This window comes from Schistocerca cancellata, chromosome 3 (assembly GCF_023864275.1).
Source record: "Schistocerca cancellata isolate TAMUIC-IGC-003103 chromosome 3, iqSchCanc2.1, whole genome shotgun sequence".
In the NCBI taxonomy this organism is placed as follows: Eukaryota; Metazoa; Arthropoda; class Insecta; order Orthoptera; family Acrididae; genus Schistocerca; species Schistocerca cancellata.
The window spans coordinates 556,789,870-556,808,943 of record NC_064628.1 but is presented as its reverse complement, the minus strand read 5'-3'; the positions used below and the strand labels follow the sequence as shown (position 1 = coordinate 556,808,943).

Genomic DNA, 19,074 nt, shown 5'->3' with positions numbered 1-19,074 from the left:
GCATCCAATAGGAGAAGGCACAAGGAACATGAACTGAACTGTTTTTCTCCGTATTACCTTATATGCTTTTTTGTTGTAACCCCTTTTTTCTTTATACATTTCTATTCCTTCTTTGCAATGGAAAATATTACTGACTGCCCCATTTTATCTATTCAACTAAACTGCAATGACAGCAAAAAGAACATGCTTAACACACTTGTTTCTCCACATAATATCAAACTGCAATAGTTATAAAATTGTCTGTTAACAAATACAGATTAGGTAACGTTTTCAAAATTCGAAGTTAAACTATGATTGCACTAGGCAAAATAAAATCTTTCCAAGTTGTAAAAAAATGGAAGCATCACAAATTAAAAGAGAGTTGAAATGGTTTGTATGTGTGTTTGACAGATCTGGCAAAACAAAAACACAGGATTTCTAAGAGGATACCTATTAAATGCTATTAATGATAACCAAAATGCATATTAATGATAAGCAGAGCTGAATTTTTGTGATTTGCATGACCATGTTTCATGGATAACATGATCAAGGGCGAATTCTTCATACAATGGAATGCATTAGAAGTATAGAAAGCAAAATATGCTGTCAACCTGTAGATCTTTTTTTCACTGGAAATGTAAATGAGAAAAACACCAGTTGTCCTACATACTGAAACAATGTGTAGTATTGCATTATAATTTTTTGCATAACTCACACTAACTGCAGCTTTCATCTATGGAATATCTTAGCAAATAGAATAAGTCTGACTTTCACTTGGACATGATGGTATCAGATTGTCTGCTGGTTAGCAGATAGCAATCATGCAAACTATGAGTAAGATACAAGACATCGGTAGATTTTAGTCACATTATGAGGGGCATACACAGTTACTATTATATGTCTAAAGTTGTGCGGGCACTGGGTTTGTCAGGAGTCACAGTTAGAGGATATCGTGTGAACAGCTCAGTCTGGGTAAAACCACTGCTGCCAGGGTCAGTTGCACAAAGGATAGAAAATACATGCTGTTTTATGCTATTTTAGATTATAATAGCATGATGCACATATTCTCATTGTAACGGATCACACACAGTTCACTCCTGGGCAACTTCTATTTGTGCAAGAAGACCAGAAGACCACCCAACAATCATCTGCTCACTATGCGGCTAAAGAAATTACTATCTGTTGCAAACACTTCTGACAATTATAAGGAAAATAAAATTGGCAACCATGGAAAAATTGGATCTGGACTATATTAGTGGCTGGTGGTGCATTTTAAAAGCAGTTCATCCTAAACTGCATAAAGTAATGGCCTCTCTTCACAGTAATGTATAAGTTCAGTGTCTCCATGTGATGAATTATTACATGGTTTGAATGGGACCCTTGATATATCTGACACTGGTCCCCAACGGCTAATGGTTTTGGACCTACAATCAGACCATGTACACTAATTTCTTTACCTGTTAGTTTAATGCACATTCATGAATCATTACACCATCTTAACACTCAGATATTGCCATAAAGTGATTCAGTGAACACTTCACCAATGTGTAATAAGAATAACTTTGATTACTTAACCTACTGAACATACGTAATACACTGTCAAGAGGGACATGAACCTACTTGGTTGACCTCAATAAGCTGAAAGTAGCTATTGTGTTGTCACAGATCAATAAAGCTCCCCAACACTTTTGGAGTTTTCTGAAATCCACACCATGCTGAATCAGTGCAGTCATCAGGATGAAAGGAGAGGATATGAAGAAGAAGTTTAAATTTGTTCCTCATAAGTATACATCAAACTTCTAAACTGTGCTGTTTATAGTAGTCTTATCTGTAAACAGGCATTTTGATGGCATATGAAAATTTTACCTTCTGCATCAGTAAGGCCTGTTTCATTGAGCATTGAAACATTTTCAAGTGCTGGGTCATCTGTTGTATACCCAGTGGATTCCCTGTCTGCCAGAAGAGGCTCTGAGGCAGCACCCCCTTCATCATCGTCATCTTCACTCCACTCTGACTGACTAGCTTCACCTGCACCAGCACTGGTGGCAGCACTCACTTCCAAGATACGTTTTACTTCTGCCTCCTGCACATAAAGTGTAAGGTTCACAAGGGTATAAAATATTTATAGTAAAACCTGATCAGTAAATATCACTGCTTATTATTTCTTCAAGTAAATTTAGAAAATGGGAGCAAAAATTATCAGAAATTAAATAGAAACAAAGTCAGTTTGAAAAAGATAAGCAAATTTATACATATGGCAGAAGGGAAGAAATGTAACAGAGAAATTCACAACTCATGGTCAAGGTAAAGGAACACATCAAGGAGCAAATAAATTTTACCCATAATTCATTTACTATATTTATTCTGCGTTTACCCTATTAATACTTTCTCTCACATTATAGCTTTTTTTTATCATTTTATTTACTTCCATCTAACTGCTAATTTCTCCTTGTAAAGCTACTTCTCATTCCACACACGACCTGTCTCTCTGACTGCACTGGTCAGAGTCTGGCACAAGCAACCAGAGATAGCGGTGATGGTGTGTGTGTGTGTGTGTGTGTGTGTGTGTGTGTGTGTTTTTTTTCTTCTTTTTTGTTTTCTTTTCTGATGGAAGCATTGGCCAAAAGCTTAATGTGTAACTGTCTTTTGTTGTGCTTGTCTGCAACACTACATGTAATTTTTAAGGTGAGTAGCAATCTGCATTTTATCCTTTCCATAATTGGCGATATTCTAACCTGGACTTTTCATTGTTTGATCTTGGCAATGTTAGGGACAGATGGTGGTCCCTCACGACAGAATCTGTGCACCCCAATTGTACGGGTCTAAAACAAGTCATGTCCAAGTGTGAGAATGTTTTTCTAAATGTTTCATGTAGTGTGGCATGGGACATGAGTACCAGCCCAATATTCACCTAGTTGGATGTGGAAAACTGTCTAAAAGTTGTATCCAAGGGCGGCTGGCTCACCAGCCATCATTGTTAAGCCACGAGACAAATTTGATCCATGGACGTTTCACCTCCCCAAATCCCAGAGGCAGTGCATTAATGCATTCAGCCATCAAAGTGTGTCCTTGTAAAGCTAGGGCAGTTCCAAAATTTGATATTATTCTTTTGAATGTTTACAGGTTCAGCTGCACGTCCTTCTGGTATGACATGGCAAACTGATGGTTTTCTTATGCTCTATAAAAAGCAGTATTTTGGTACTATACTATGCCACTTCATGAAAAAATTTAAAAGAAAACTAGTAATGTACTTATCAATAGCTTACCAGTTCCATGTCCAGTGGCTGCTTGTAATAATAAGTCAAGAAGGATATAAAGATATTTTTCACAGGTATTAATAAAACATCTTGAGACAGAAACACAGAACTATACCTGCCGCTGAACCTCCTCTGCTATTCGTTTTTCTTCTCTCTCAAAACTGGACACATCACTTTCTTTCTTACAATCCTCATCATGAGTATCACTTTCCAAATTTTCATATTCACTGGTGTCTTTGCTTTGACTTCTGTAAGTAAAAACAATTAATTCAATCAAAGTAAATGGCAGTTTGGGTGATATTGAGAATCTTTAAATATTAAACAAAAAATAAAAAAATAAATAAAAAAGCAGAAATACAGACTTCAGTTTAGAAATATGCTTACACTATACAGAAAGCTGTATACAACATACATGATTTAGTATTTCTGTTATACGGTGATGACATTAAGTTGGAGTGAAATTAATATATTTATCCATCTCCCCAGTAGGCCTACATCTTACTACACAAAAAGATCTGAGAAGTAAGAAAATAAAATGCCTCATGTAGAGTACCGAAAAATGCCACACAGACCTTCCTCCTTCCATTCTGCTTCTACACTTCAAAATGACATGCCTTGAAAATTCTGATAATGAAGGAATATACTAGGTGTTTTCTTTAAGCATCCCAGATTATATTTAAAATATGTTTCATTCCACACTGTATGTTTTAGAATCTTAGATCACATTCTGAACTTAAATGTAATGAGGTAGCTCTAGCAAAAGGACTTCCTTCAAGCCAACCAGCACAGATTTTGAAGACATCATGCATGCAAAATCCAACTCATGCTTTTCTTACATGACATCCTGTAAGCCATCAATCAAGGCAATCAGGTGGATGCCGTATTTCTTTCCCTCTGAAAGGCATTTGACGAAGTATCACGCTAAAATTTAATAATTAATAATGGTACAATTGTATGAGGTATCAAACAAAATTTGTGTCTGGACTGAGGATTTTTTAGCCAGGCAGATGCAGCATGTCCTTTTGGATGAAGAGTCATCAGTAAATGTTGATGTAGAAGATGAAAGTTTTGCAAATGCAGTTATAACTGGCATCCAAAGGGTTAAAACTGTGTATGATACTGCCACCAATAGCCATGCTGTTAATAACAAACAGAAATGCAAGCATGTGTTCATCTTTTGAACAATAAAATTATTTTTAAATGTACTTTTTGACAAAGTGAAAAAAATTTAAAAGCCTTTGCAGGAACTTAATAGGACATGAAACACTAACAATAAAATATACTCAAACTAATGATATATTTCAACACGCACTCCTTTCTCAGTGTTGGACTTTTTGGATTATGTCTTGGCTAGACATACTTATAACTCTATACATACATCTACAGCTACTTGCCAAAGCAGGTAAATAGTGCGACGAATATTAAAAACTTCAGGTATAGCTGCTGTACTATAATGATCAAATTTCTCATGTATGGAGTGAAGCACGTGTAAGTTTTATTTTAGAAGTTTTGTAATATTTAGTGGTTATAATGTCACATAGACTGACAACGGGAAGCATTGAAGCAGCTTATTTCCATAATTTTATTATGTGTTTTCCTTACATGCTGTTTTCTGTGCGATGTGCAAAACTGTTTGCATATACTTATGCAAAAAAGATATATTTTCTGTCTCTTTAGATGTGTATTTCAGAAAAAAGAGCCAGTTGAGCCTGCTACATGGTATGCAAATTACTTACAGCATAGCAAAAAGTATGCTACTTTGTCTGTTAGCAGATAGTGGAAAGAATGATGACCCTACATCTTCCACAGATTCACGTTCCTCAGATATTGATATTCCCTAATCTGACAGCCACTGATTTAAGGAAGTAAAGCATTCCAGAACACTGCTACGAATCTGCTGTGATGCACAGATGTCAAAACATAATGATTTATATATTTTGTATATTCAAAATAACCTGTCCTTAACAAAAGCATTACTTCTTTGTTACCCTAATGCAAACTGCTGATCACACACATCCACAAACTGTTACATTTGTACAAATATTTGTTCAAATATATAGCATATTTATAAATTAACATTACAATGTTGAGTACAGCCTTCTGTGTTACTGTTAATCATAACTAATAATGAAGGATATGAAAAAACTGTAGCCATTCATTGCCTTTTGCTCATTAATTCATTCCAATGTGTTTTCGAGTTTATATTTTGAAATGATGTAGAAGTCATACAGTTATTCTTTCAAGTGCATAAGTTTTAGTTTCCTTTTGTCAGGAATGCCATATATAGGTTAGGGTGAGAAAAACCAAAGCAGATTAGCTCTAAAGAATAACTGTGTGTCTTATGTGTGACCTGAAGATGGAACACAACACAATGTAATGAATTAAAAAAGTTGGTATTAGTAAGTACTTATAGTCTCTTCTCCATCTTCATAATCACCTATGGTATTATATTGAACTTGTGCAAACTTGACCAGTAATGCAAAGTGACAACAGATTTTATAATTTCATAAATATGACAGCCCATAGAAATCGATAATCAGATATGTTATTAGTTAACAACATACAAGAATAGTATTAGTAGATCAATAATAATGTACAACTTTTTACTCCACTTGATTAGGAGCAGAAGTGTGTGCTGTTACTAAAATGCGTTTGAGTCTGGAAGTGTAAAAGTCAAAATATATACTGCAAGAACTCTTCGACATTACTCATTGCTAACTGTTCTGATGCTATGCTAATTTTTGTATATTTATACTCAAGACAATATGTATTTAACAAGTTGGTCAATACAGTAGTGAACAACCACTTGAAATCTGGACAAAACCAGACCAGTCATGAAAGAGTACTGAAATATAACATACAAGGATGGAATCTAAAATACCCTCAGCCACTAAGTTGAGGCTAATAAGGCAAGTAAGATATTCAGATACTCTTGTACCACAAATCCTAAAAATATAGATATGTTTTTCAAACTGCACAAAAAGTAAAATAATAATGATAATAATAATAATAATAATAATAATAATAATACAGTATAGTATTAGAATAGAAATTGGCTAGAAAATAAGCATAGAATTTTTATGTGGTGCTACAGCTAATTTACAATAGCATTAGCATGACACAAAATTTCTGTTTGATAAACACAATATTTTCCCATAATATTTAATTCTCTAACTTCTAGCTCAACATAAATAAATGGAAATGTCGTGTGGCTAGGGCCTCCCGTCGGGTAGACCGTTCGCCTGGTGCAGGTCTTTCAATTTGACGCCACTTCGGCGACCTGCGCGTTGATGGTAAATGCACACTAATGTTCTGTTAAACATACATCAAACACTGATACATTCTTCTTGTGGCAAGCAGTGAAAAACTTAATCCAAATTAATTAACACATATTTTTGTTAATTACAGTAAGGTTTTAATATAGACCAAAGCTATCCTTTTTTTATTTTAGGAAATCATTCAAAATTTTTTCTCAACATGACTACACATTTTTAGATCTCACTATTATGAAACAGAATGCTTAAAACAGCATTTCAATATGCTTCCTGGTTTCTGTTCACCAGACCTTCCCACAAGAAAGTTTTTGTTACTCCCAACACAAATGTGAAATCTGTTGACCCCAGAACCTACTGAAATATTTTGGCTAATTGATCGACCTTGAAACTAGGTTTTACAGAATGACTTAACAAAATGTAAGAAGAAACCATGGACACAGGTTATGATGAAACCATGCTCTTGTTACACAAATGTCTTGTGTAAAATATCAGAGCACTAATTCACACTGTTTGTATCAGAGGAAAACATTAAATCTTTTTTGAAATCTTACATCTGATTTCTATGATGGTTACTGTGTATCTATGAATGATTGATTCTACTGTCGCAAATATGAGTACCTGTTCCCTTATCTGTACACAACACAATATAAGGATGGTCTGGAATATATTCATTTCATTTGCTGATGCAGCTATATTATAAAAACTCGTGATCTCAAAGTTTTTGAATTTTTTTCATTCTGAAAGTATAACGAATGAAGACTCTGTTAGTGATGTTACAATTTGAACGCTTGTTCTTGGGTTGTCAAAATGGACTGGCATCTTCCCTTCAAGTTCTGATGCATGAACTGTAAACACAGTTCTAAGGTGCAATGTGTTGTGTGCTGAACACAGTCTCTAAACAGGGATCTTTGCCTACCGCCTGTGCATCCAAGTATGACTTGGGATCCACCCTCACAGATTTAGTTCCATCAGCACCTCTCTCCAACTTTTTTTCAAAGATCACAGAAGTTGTTCTGTGTACCTTGCTGGGATTAACACTCCTGAAAGGAAGGACACTGTGGAGAAATGACTTAGGCACAACCTAGGGCATTGTTTCCAGAATAAATTTTGATTATGCAATGGAGTGTGCAGCAATTTGAAACTCCCTGACACTTGCCTGTGAACAGGAAATATCACTGGTTCAAGACTGACCTAAGACACAGTTTTAATGTGTTTCAAATCAATGTACACACTGCCACAGAGTGAAAATTCATTCTAGATATAGTCAACAAAGCTAATCAATTACGCTACCTACCTCTTTGAGTGACGAATGCCACTTTGGGAAAGGTAATGTTTAAGTCTTCTGAGTCCTGTCCATTTCAACCGTAGCACCAAACACAATAATTCATGTGAACTAGCCCTCTTTTACAGACACAATGAGTGTCCAACTCTAGGAAATTAATAAATGATTATAGTGTGGAATTAGTAACACTGAATGTAAGAGAAACTGGAAGTACAGGAATTTCTGAACAATGCACCCAGCATGTATGATCTCAGCCAGAGGCAATTATATTGAAAGTTAGTAAATGTGTGTTTGGTACACATGTAACAGCATACAGAATTTCACAATGTTTTAAGCTATTATTTTCATTGTTTTGTTACTGTCATCTTGTTCAACAGTCATTTTGGTTGTGGCGGTGGTGGTGGTGGTGGTGGTGGTGGTGGTGGTGGTGGTGGTGGTGCTGCTGAGATCCCCCCGTTGCCTCCTCTCCAACCTCTCCTTACTTGTCTCCTTGCCCCATACATCAATTATACCCCCTCCCCCTCCACCCCCCCCACCACAAGTCCAGCCCCATTGTCAGCCTGGGCAGCTGCTCATTGATGACTGGTGTCACTTTGACAGAGTATGTACATTTAGCTTTTAGTGAATCTATGTGTGCATGATACTGGAAAAAAGTAGCCCAGAAGCTAGTGAACTTCTTAGAACTATAATGTGTATTATTTGCCAGACATCAATCAGCTACAAGCAAGTAAATGGCTACCCCAATTTTTGTTCACCCATTATATCTTGCAATTTCCATATGCTAAATGAAGGTTATTAATGTGTTCCATACACTACACATTGTTGCTGTATTTATCAGAAGTGACATTGCTTGTAATAACATTTAATTCACCACTTCCTCATTTCAATGATTTAGCCACATCATGACACATCATCCCCCACCCCACCCATTAGTAAGCACAACACAAAAGGGGCTCATGGCAAATGTTTCACTGCAGGTTCAGTTGGAGGTCCAGAATCTACTGAATATTTAATTAGAAGTATCCACACATTAAATTACAAGATTGTTGAGCTTGATTGTTTCAGTATCTTTGCCTGTTATTTGCAGCTTCAGTCGTAGATAGCTGAAACTATGAACTCCATCCAAATTTGTTGTATAGCACAATAAATGATAAATGTATGCACGGCACAATAACTAAGTAAACCTGTAAATATTGTACATTACTTGAAATACAGCCATTCTTATAATCATTTGTAATCCTTGTTTCTTTTTGTCTTTGTGTATTAAAACTTTCAAATCTGAAGTGATATCCCAGTGTTGGCCTTCAGTTTGATTTTCAACACAGTTCTTCATTTGGCTTTTATTCTTCCCATTTTCCACAGTAAATGCTGTCAATAGAATACATCTCTTTTAATGACTGTGCCACTTTCACAACTTTTGGTTGCACACCTGCTACATGCAGCTTCTTGTTTAAAAGTAAGGATTAAGGACATTTATATTTTCTGTTTCATTACATTACTGCCTTTTATTTTTCACATATGAAACATTCCTTGTACTTTGATAATTACCAAAAATGAGAGGAAAGTTATATAAGCTTCAATTTCTGCCACTTGCAATCAGCTGACATGCATCCTTTTTACATACCAAATCACACTGTCACATACTGTGGCCCCAGATATGTTTCTTAGAGGACAAGGAGTGAGGAGCAGAGTAAGGGTATGATATGCTATTTTATCTGAGCAGAGAAAATTACTAACAGCCCATTCAGCCATTAATAGTATATAAAGTGAGGCCATATTATTGTTCTATAGCTGAAATCTAAAATGAGACAACAACTTCTCTCTCAACACATACCTTTTTTGGGATGTAATAAATTGGATTCAGTACTGATACAGCACACTTTGATGGTTCAAAAAACTTTCATTTTTAACATATTAAAAACAAAACTCTGTTTTATATCACAGCTTATGTGGTGGAATAGGATACTATTGATGTTTCAATCAGCATTTGGAGGCCGAATCTTCTTTTCTATAAAATGCTTAGCACTCAAGCACCTAGCACTATATGATGAATTAGAAAGGGAAGCAGCAAGGAAGGTTACAGCAAAACCTCAATTTTATAAAGTGTTTTAAGCTCCAAGGGTTATCTAAAAGCACAAAACATCCAGCATTAATCATTACAACTGTGGTTTTCACAATAATACACACTGTTGGTTACGAATCTTTTGCTATCTATGAGTATGATATAATAAGTCTATTTTGAGAAGTATGCAGTACTAAATATTTAATATAATTGTACATATCCAACAGCTAAAACCGAACTCAATCTGACAGAGTACACGTGTTCTTCATCTTTATACCTCTAAGTAAGTAGGTTTGAACACTTATTAACTTGCGTTATTCCAAACACTACACGATGGATCACCAGCAACAACTTTATCCTACAAAATTTACTCCAATTTATTTCATATTTTTTAAATTCTAAAATGCATTTTTGTATATGATGTTTGTAACCACTTGTCATTCAAAAAACTATCCTGTTCAAATCTCACACATAAGAAAACTGTCATATGCCTGAAATATAATTGTTTGGAAGATCATGTCTAAACTGCACAAGTAAATACTTTTAAATTTCTAATAATTTACATGTTTTAATTCTAAGTGGAAGACTTGCACTTGTACCCCACAACTTTCTTCAAAACCAAGCTTATTCTGGGTCTAGAAAGTCCCAAATTACAATGAATGAACAATGAACATCTCTCTCTCTCTCTCTCTCTCTCTCTCTCTCTCTCTCTCTCTGTGCGTGTGTATGTGCACATTTGTGGGCATGTGTGAGCACGCGCATCGCGCATGCATGTAGTTCTTGCGAGTATAGAGGAACAGGTAAAAGATTCTCACTGATTTATCACACCTGAAAGCGTCCAATGGATTGTAGTGGATTACATAGTAAAATGAAGTTGAGCGTGTTGATCTTGCGTATCAGGAAATTTTATTGTATTACATTCCAAGGGACAACTAAGTATATAATATTGTGCCATATAACACCATTAGGAAGACAACCCCTCCTTTAAACTTCCTGAGTATTGATAAATGAATTAGTACAGAAAAGTACCAAATATTCAAACCAGTATTGTCCACCGAAGAAATATTACTCTCTCATATGTCAGAATTCCATTCTAAAGGCTTTCAAATCTGTCAAAAGTGCCAACAATTTCTTTGATGTTTCTGCATTCACAAAAGCTTCACATCTGTAACTATAATTAGCAATTTGTTTTGATCAATATTTGCTTCCCTCTTTTTCACAATAAACACTAAATTGGTTTACTCAACAATAATGAATTTAATGATCAACTAGTCACATCATTTTTAGAACGATGTGCAAAATAAGGTTAAAGGATTTTATGCAATACACCTCTTCAGCATTCCTTCAAAAGGAATGTGTTGTCCCATCACTTTTTTTTCTGCTCTTGGAAAACAAGAAGTAATAAAATTTCAAAGCCACACCAGGAAATAAAATTACAGGATTTGTAATGCTTCTGTTTGTAAGTAAGTTATACTAACAGCATTTCAACACTTTATGAGTAAAGCAGACTACTAACTGAGTAGCAGAAGCACTGAGTCATAACAGGCACACCCAAAAGAGAAAGAAAACTTAATAGCTTTCAGAGTAAATCCGTTGGGAACTAGAATACACATAAACACATGAATGTATATATGTGCATTTTGGAGAGAGCAGAGGGATGGGAAGCAGGAAGAGGAGCAGGAAGAGGATAGCAAACGGCTTGGTACGGAAGCAGCAGGTTTGCTGACTAGCAATGTGGGAGGGGAGGGGGGGGGGGGGGAGGGGGCTGGCATGTGCATATGTGCATGACCTAGGCTTGTGATACACAGGTGCCAGAGCCAGTGAGGTGTGGTGACAGTACACAGGAAGAGGGAACTGCTGGGTAGAGGGTGTGGAAACAGTGGATTAATTGAGACTGAGGCCAGGAGGGCAACAGGAGTGAAGGATGTGTTCCAAGGGTAACTCCCATCTGTGTAGTTCAGAAAAGCTGTTGGTGGAGGGAAGAATCCATATGGCCCAGATTGTAAAGAGCTACTGAACCCAATGATGTTGTGCTCAGCTGCATATTGTCCTACTGGATGGTCAACTTTATTTATAGCTACTGTTTGGCAGTGGCCTTTCTGATCAACAGGTGGTTAGTTGTCATACCAACATAAAAACCTGTGCAGTGATTGCAGCAGGTTTTTTGTACGCCATAGCTGCTTTCACAGGTGGCCCACACACTGATGACATAGGGGCATAGGATAATCCTGTGACAGGACTTGAGTAGGAAGTGCTGAGAGGGTGGACTGGACAGGTCTTGCACCTTGGTTCACCACAGGGTTATCATCCCTGTGGCAAGGGATTGGGATTGGGATTGGGAGTAGCACAGTGATGGACCAAGATATTGTCAAGACTGGCAGAGTGGAGGGGGGCTGCAATCAAATACTACTTTAAGAGAAGTTGAAAGGTTATTATGTAGAACATCCCTCATTTCATGGTGTAAGGACAGATAATCAAAGCCTTACTTCACTTCTTTCACAGGCTTATCATACAAGCAGGGCCACCAATAAAGCAGCCATGTTGTGTACAAAAACTGCTGCAATCACTGCATAACTATTTTATGTCAGCATGACAACCAACCTGGTGTCCATCAAAATGAATGGCCATGACCAAACTGTAGCCAAGAACAAAGTTGACTACCCAGCGGCCCAACATGCAGTTGAGCAAAACAACTCAAGTACAATAGTTTCTTCTCAACCCAAACCATGTGGATCCTTCTGTCCACCACAAGCTTTTCTCAACTATGCAGATGGATGTTACCCTTCCAACACATCATTTACTCCTGTAACCCTCTTAGCTTCTGTCTCCATTAATCCACTGTCCCCACACCCTCTACCCTGTGCCCCAGCAATCCCTCTCTCCTTCATTCCTAGCCAGCAAACTTGCTGCCTCCATCCAAGCCACTACTTACGCATCCCGCCCCCCCCGCTTCCTGTCTCCTGCCGCTCTCTCCTCTACACATCACCTGACACAACCCCCACCCCACCCTACCCTACTAAACCTGCATTTTGTGTTCAGCCAGCATAACGTATGGGCACGTGTGTGTGTGTGTGTGTGTGTGTGTGTGTGTGTGTGAGAGAGAGAGAGAGAGAGAGAGAGAGAGAGAGAGAGAGAGACATACCCTAGCTCAGCAAGGGATTTATTCTGAAAGTCAGCAAGTACTCCTGTTCTTCAGTATATGCCTGCTGACAACTCAAAGCTTCTGCTGATTGGTGAGTGGTCTTCTTTACTCCTAAAGTACGAGGGTTGGAACTTCAATAGTGGCAACTATTTATTTACAGCTTGTACAAAATAGATACATGTTTCAAATTTTTACTGGCCTTCAAGGTAGTCACCAGCATTGTGTATAACCCATTGCCAGCGATGTGGAAGTCTTAGGATACTCTTAGTAGTGTCAGTTGTGTTGGCAGTTCGAGCAGCACTGTCTAATGCCCGACAAATTTTCAGCAGTTCTGAAGCAAATGCCGTGAAGTGTTTCCTTCAGTTTAGAAATCGAGTTGAAATCATGAGGGGTTAAGTCAGGGGAGTGCAGCCTCATCAGTCAAACAAATCAGTAACAGCTTACACTGTGCTTGAGCATTGTCCTGCAAAATGATGGTCAGGTTCTGCAGAAAGTGTCATCACTTCTGTCCCTCAGCTGGTCGTAGGTTGTGTTCCAAAAATAAACAGCACAGAGACAGAAGTGATGACACTTTGTCAATTTCTGTAGGACCTGACCATCATTTTGCAGGACAATGCTCAAGGACGTACAGTGCAAGCTGTCACTGATTTGTCTGACTGATGGGGCTGCTAAGTGCTATACAACCTACTGCACTCCCCCGACTTGAGCCATTGTAAGTTCAACTTGATTTCTAAACTGAACAAAACACTTCATGGCATTGGCTTCAGAACTGCTACACATTCATCGGGCAATAGACTGTGCCGCTTGAACTGTCAACACAACTGGCACTGTTAAGAGTATCTTACAACTTTCACATCACTGGCAACAGGTTATACACAATGCTGGTAACTACTTTGAAGGCTAGTAAAACTTTGAAACACGTGTCAATTTTGTGCGAGCTGTAAATAAATAGTTGCTACTGTTAAAGCTCCAAGCCTCGTATTTACATTCTGCTAGATCTTCCCTTGCTATATTTATACTAACAGCATGTCATTTTAGGTTCATGAATGCAAGTTGTGTCTGATGACCAGTTACTATATTCCATATTACTTACAGTGTACTCTGCAGATATTTTCAAGAATGAAATGACAGCAATTTAGATGCCCAAGTTTCTGTCAGTGTGAAATGGAACATAACACTCAGTGTTCACCTAATCAGACTAAAACTTTAAACCAATTATTTGTTCTGCTGTAAATCTGGTACTTAGAAAATTCCTGGTCTATAAAAACAGTAAATATTAGTCTTTTTCAATATTTATTCTTGGAATACTGATGCTTTCTTGGATTGTGGGCTTTGAAGAATGTCCAGGGCAAGGATCACTTTTGAGAGACACCATCATCTTCAATTAATTATTTTCATCAGCCCAGTTTTACCAGTGGCATTCCCTAAGTAACAATCAGCGCAGTATATGGGCTGACAATACTGTCACAGGAACTTTAGCTTTGACACTGGTAAATATTTTTGGAATGATCCTCACATGGTAACAAAGTGTAGTTTTGCAGATGGCACATGCATTAAACACTTTTATTAGCACTCTTTCTTCGTCTGAATTTTATGTAAGCATTGGCTTTAAAAAAAAGGGCTTTTTGATTTTTGATTCCAACGTTACATGTACACTGTTGGCCATTAAAGTTGCAGCACCATGAGGTAGTATTGCAACAAGTGTCAAACTGGCATGATTTGTACTGCATAATTGGATATGCAAAAAATTAGCATTTCAGCACAACCACATGAAGCAGATAGGAGTAATTCCATCAAAATTCTTTAATAAACCAAGATTATACAGCAGGTTCCTCATCCAGAAATCAAATATGAATGTTGGCCGCTTGGAAGTGTAAGTAGGAGAAATGCAGGGCTGCATTGAGACAGAGGATGTTCAGCTGTTGACCTAGCCAGATTACTCACCCACTGAAAACATCTCATCATTGATTGGGTGCCACCATTTACCATACACTAGGGTTGATGAATTCTGACGTGGAGCTGAAGCAGAATGGGATGATATACCTGAGTCTTTCACAAGCTCAGTTCAGCTCAATAGACAACCGCGTTAAGAGTCTTTTTGCTGCAGAATAAGTAAAATCTTGTTATTTGATATTCTTCCTTGTGTCATGTTTTTAATAGCCTGCAGTGTAAGTTTTTAGGCATGAGAGGTAATACGGAAAACAAAGAGAGAAGTTCTATTTATGGGAGACTATGTGATTTTGTAGCACTAACTTAACAATGATGTGACATAACCTATTACACAGCAAAGGTTTTCATGCATGAATAGAATGATTGAGAACTAAAACTAAACTGAAAGAAGGAATGTTGTGTTCATTCTGCACACATGTCTAGAACTGTGGGTAAGGTCTTAGAGATGTCACATTCATTTTGCAATAAAAAAATCCTCATTTTTGTGTAAAATATGCCCAAGATCATGCATAAACTGTACATGTCTCTTCCTTACATGCACAAATCAACAAAGAGGAGAAACAGCAAATCACTGTGCTATTAAAGTATCCTCTTCCAAAATCATACCACTGATATCTTAGAATGAACACCAATCTACAAATAATTGAAATTTTGGCAATATATTGTTCAGTTATCTGGCAAAATAAGCATAACATTCTAAGCTTCTAAGATGTGCATACTGTCATTATTTAGAGGGAAAAAATAAAAGAACAGCGAATAGCACTGGAGCACTGTAAACCTAGAATTTAGGTACTTATGAATAGATACTAAATATATAATCCAAACAAGTTAGAAAATAACAAAAAGAACAACAGTTTTCTATTACTATATAAAGAAAATATTGTGCAATAAATTCAATGTATATTTTATCAATTAAGTACTGTGAACACTCACATCTAGATAATTTCATGCAAAGTATTACAATTCACTGAATATATTTTATCAGAACTAAATCTGGCTATCAAAAGTGGTGTCTTACTTTACCACAAACTAAAAACAGCGTATGCACATTAGTAACTGGATACATTTAGACTACTTTATCTTCATCCTTTTTTATGTGTTACAGTGACTTCTTTCTTCAACATATAACCCAGTGAATGTTCAATTCAGTTTGCGACATTGTCAATATCTCCAACAAAATTTTAAAATAAAATCTGAGATGAAGATCACTGTGATAAGGAAGAGGAGGTTGGGAGAGTATATAGAACTCACAGAGTAAAAGATAGTTTCAGTGCAAGTGAGTATTTAAAATAAATAAATGGTTTCTACATTTCTAAGCACTCAGAAACAGTGGCCATGTATGTGAGTTTTCTACTATGGAAGGACCTTGTCCGAAAGCTTCTCTATCTTAGAATTAGTTTTCATTGTGCTTGTCTGCAACTCAACATCTCTTCTCCGAGGTGAGTAGCAACCTATCCTTTCCATATTGTTTCTATGTTCCTTTTTTTTTTTTTTTTTTTTTTTTTTTTAACTTCTGAAACATACTGATTCTATTGTCTCCTTCCAAATCTTGTTTAATATTCCTTTAGGTACTAATATATGCAGTCATTTATTTTGTTTTGACTTCATATGCATGTAACACAGCCATTCTTTCCTGCTTGCTCTGGATATTCATACACACAAAAGGGTGCTGCAAAGGTGACTCATTTATTTTCCCAAATGACAGAAGAAAATTGAGAACATCCCTTCTAATGTGAGTTAGGTCAAATTCATCAATTCCCTACTTTGTAATGTTCACATCTATTTCAGCTATGCAGATTATGTGGCATGACACTGACCCAGACTACATGTCCCCATCCAATTATTAATGCAGGTTTGTACACTGGTATTTTAATTCCTTGCATGCTGTGTATTCAAGCTATGCTTCTTGGACATCAAGAAATACTGCATCTACTTTATGGCCTTGATATATGGCTTTCAGGTAGTCATGTGTGAAGAAAATGAGTTGGGTTTCATTTACTTGATCTTTTCTGGATATGTGCTGGTTGGCATTGTGAAGATAATTCTGTTTGACCTACTTTTTTCTGTGTGTTCAAAATAAGTTCTAAGATTCTACAAAAGAAAATGTGAGTGGGATTGGACAGAAACAATGTGAATTGGTTCAGCTACCCTTTGTGTAGAAGGAAGTGTCCTGCACTTTCTTCCAGCTACAGAGCACAGTCTTTTGTTCAATGGATCAACAGCATGTTGGTGTTGTTGTTGTTGTTGTTGTTGTTGTTGTTGTTTCAGTCTGACAACTGGTTTCTGCAGCTCTCCATTACACTCTTTATCTCCGTATAAATACTGCAACCTACGTGGATCTGAACATCTTTAGTCAAATGTTAGTCTCCTTCTGCAGGGCTTACCTGTTACATTTCACTTCATTACAATACTGACAATTTTTTGATGCCCTAAAGAGCCCTATCAACTCACCCTACTTTTAGTCAAGTTGTGTCATACATTTCTTTCCTTCTCGGTTTGATTCAGTATCTCTTCACTAGATATCCAGTTTCCTCACCAAATCTTCAGTGTTGTTCTGTAGTGCTACATTTCAAAAGCTTCCATTTTCTTTTGGTCTCTATTGTTAATTATCTACATTTCATTTGCATACAAGGATACACTCAAGACAAATGCTCTCAGAAAAGACTTCTTAACATGCAAATTTATCTCTAATGTTAAAATCTCCCCCCCCCCCCCTCCCCCTCTCTCCCCACCCTCTCTCTTTCTGTGTGTAAATGCTTTTCTTAAAACTGCCAGTGTGCAGTTTATACACTGAGGTGACAAAAGTCATGGGATAGTGATATGCACAGATGGTAGTAGCATCATGTATACATGCTATAAAAGGGCAGTGCATTGGCAAAGCTGTGATCTATGTGAACAGAAATTAATAGACTTTTAATGCAAAATGGTAGTTGGAGCTGAATACGAGGGATATTCCATTTCAGAAATCATTAGGGAATTCAATATTCCAAGATCCACAGTGTCAAGAGTGTCCTGATAATACGAAGTTTCAGACATTACCTCTCACCACAGATGATGCAGTGGCCAATGGCCTTCACTTAACAAACGAGAGCAGTGGCATTTGCTTCGAGTTGTCAGTGCTAGCAGACATGCAACAAAGTGTGAAATAACTTCAGAAATCAATGTGGGACATATGACAAATGTATCTGTTAGGAAAGCAAGGGGAAATTGGTCAGAAATGGGCCATGGGAGCAGACAACTGATGCTAGTGCCTTTGCTAAAAGCACAACATTGCCTGCAGTGCCTCTCCTGGAGCTTACAAGCCTATCAGTTGGACCCTTGATGACCGGAAACCATGGCCTGGTCAGATAAGTCCCAATTTCAGTTAGTAAGAGCTGATGGTAGGGTATGAATGTGGCACAGACCCCATGAAGCCATGGACTGAATGTGTCTACAACATACTGTGCAGGCTGGTGATGGCTCCATAATGGTGTGGGTTGTGTTTACAAGAAATGGGTTGAGTCCCCTAGTCCAACTGAACCAATCATTGACTGAAAATGGTTATGTTTTGCTATTTGGAGACCATTTGCAGCCACACATGGACAGTTCACCATATCACAGGGCCACTAGTGTCCGTGATTGGTTTGGAGAACATACTGGTAAATTAGAGTGAATGACTTGGCCACCCTTATTACCTGACATGAAGTCCATCAAACTTTTATGGGACATAATCAAGAGTTCAGTTCATGTACAAAATTCTGCACTAGCAACATGGCTCAATATTTCTGCAGGGACTTCCAATGACTTGTGGAGTCCTTGCTGTGTCGAGTTTGCTGTACTACGCCAGGTGAAAGGAAGTGTCCCTTGACTTGTCACCTCAGTGTACAGTCTCTGCTTCAGTCACTGTCAGCCAACAGCTTGCTGCTCAAGCTTACTGTCAAAACTTTCCTTTGAGGTCTAGCATCTCATTAATACCTTTAGTGTCAACCTGATTGAAGTTGACTTCACTCCAGTACACTTGTTTTAGTTTTTTTGATGTTCACCTTATAATCTCCCTTCAGTACACTCCACATAACTGCTCTTCCAAGTCTTTTGCCATCTCGGAGATAATTACAGTGTCACTGACAAACCTCTAAGTTTTCATTTCT

At 37.3% G+C, this 19,074-nt stretch overlaps 1 protein-coding gene across 1 annotated transcript in view; it reads right to left on the bottom strand.

Moving 5' to 3' along the window:
• Positions 1-19,074, bottom strand: part of LOC126175399 (Ca(2+)/calmodulin-responsive adenylate cyclase) — a 501,843-nt gene that overhangs the window by 22,456 nt on the left and 460,313 nt on the right. The window contains exons 24-26 of the mRNA XM_049922190.1: positions 3,352-3,484; positions 3,246-3,263; positions 1,846-2,062 (exon numbers count right to left, since the gene is read on the bottom strand). Of these exons, the coding sequence (XP_049778147.1) occupies positions 1,846-2,062; positions 3,246-3,263; positions 3,352-3,484 (368 nt within the window). The remainder of the gene's footprint in view (positions 1-1,845; positions 2,063-3,245; positions 3,264-3,351; positions 3,485-19,074) is intronic.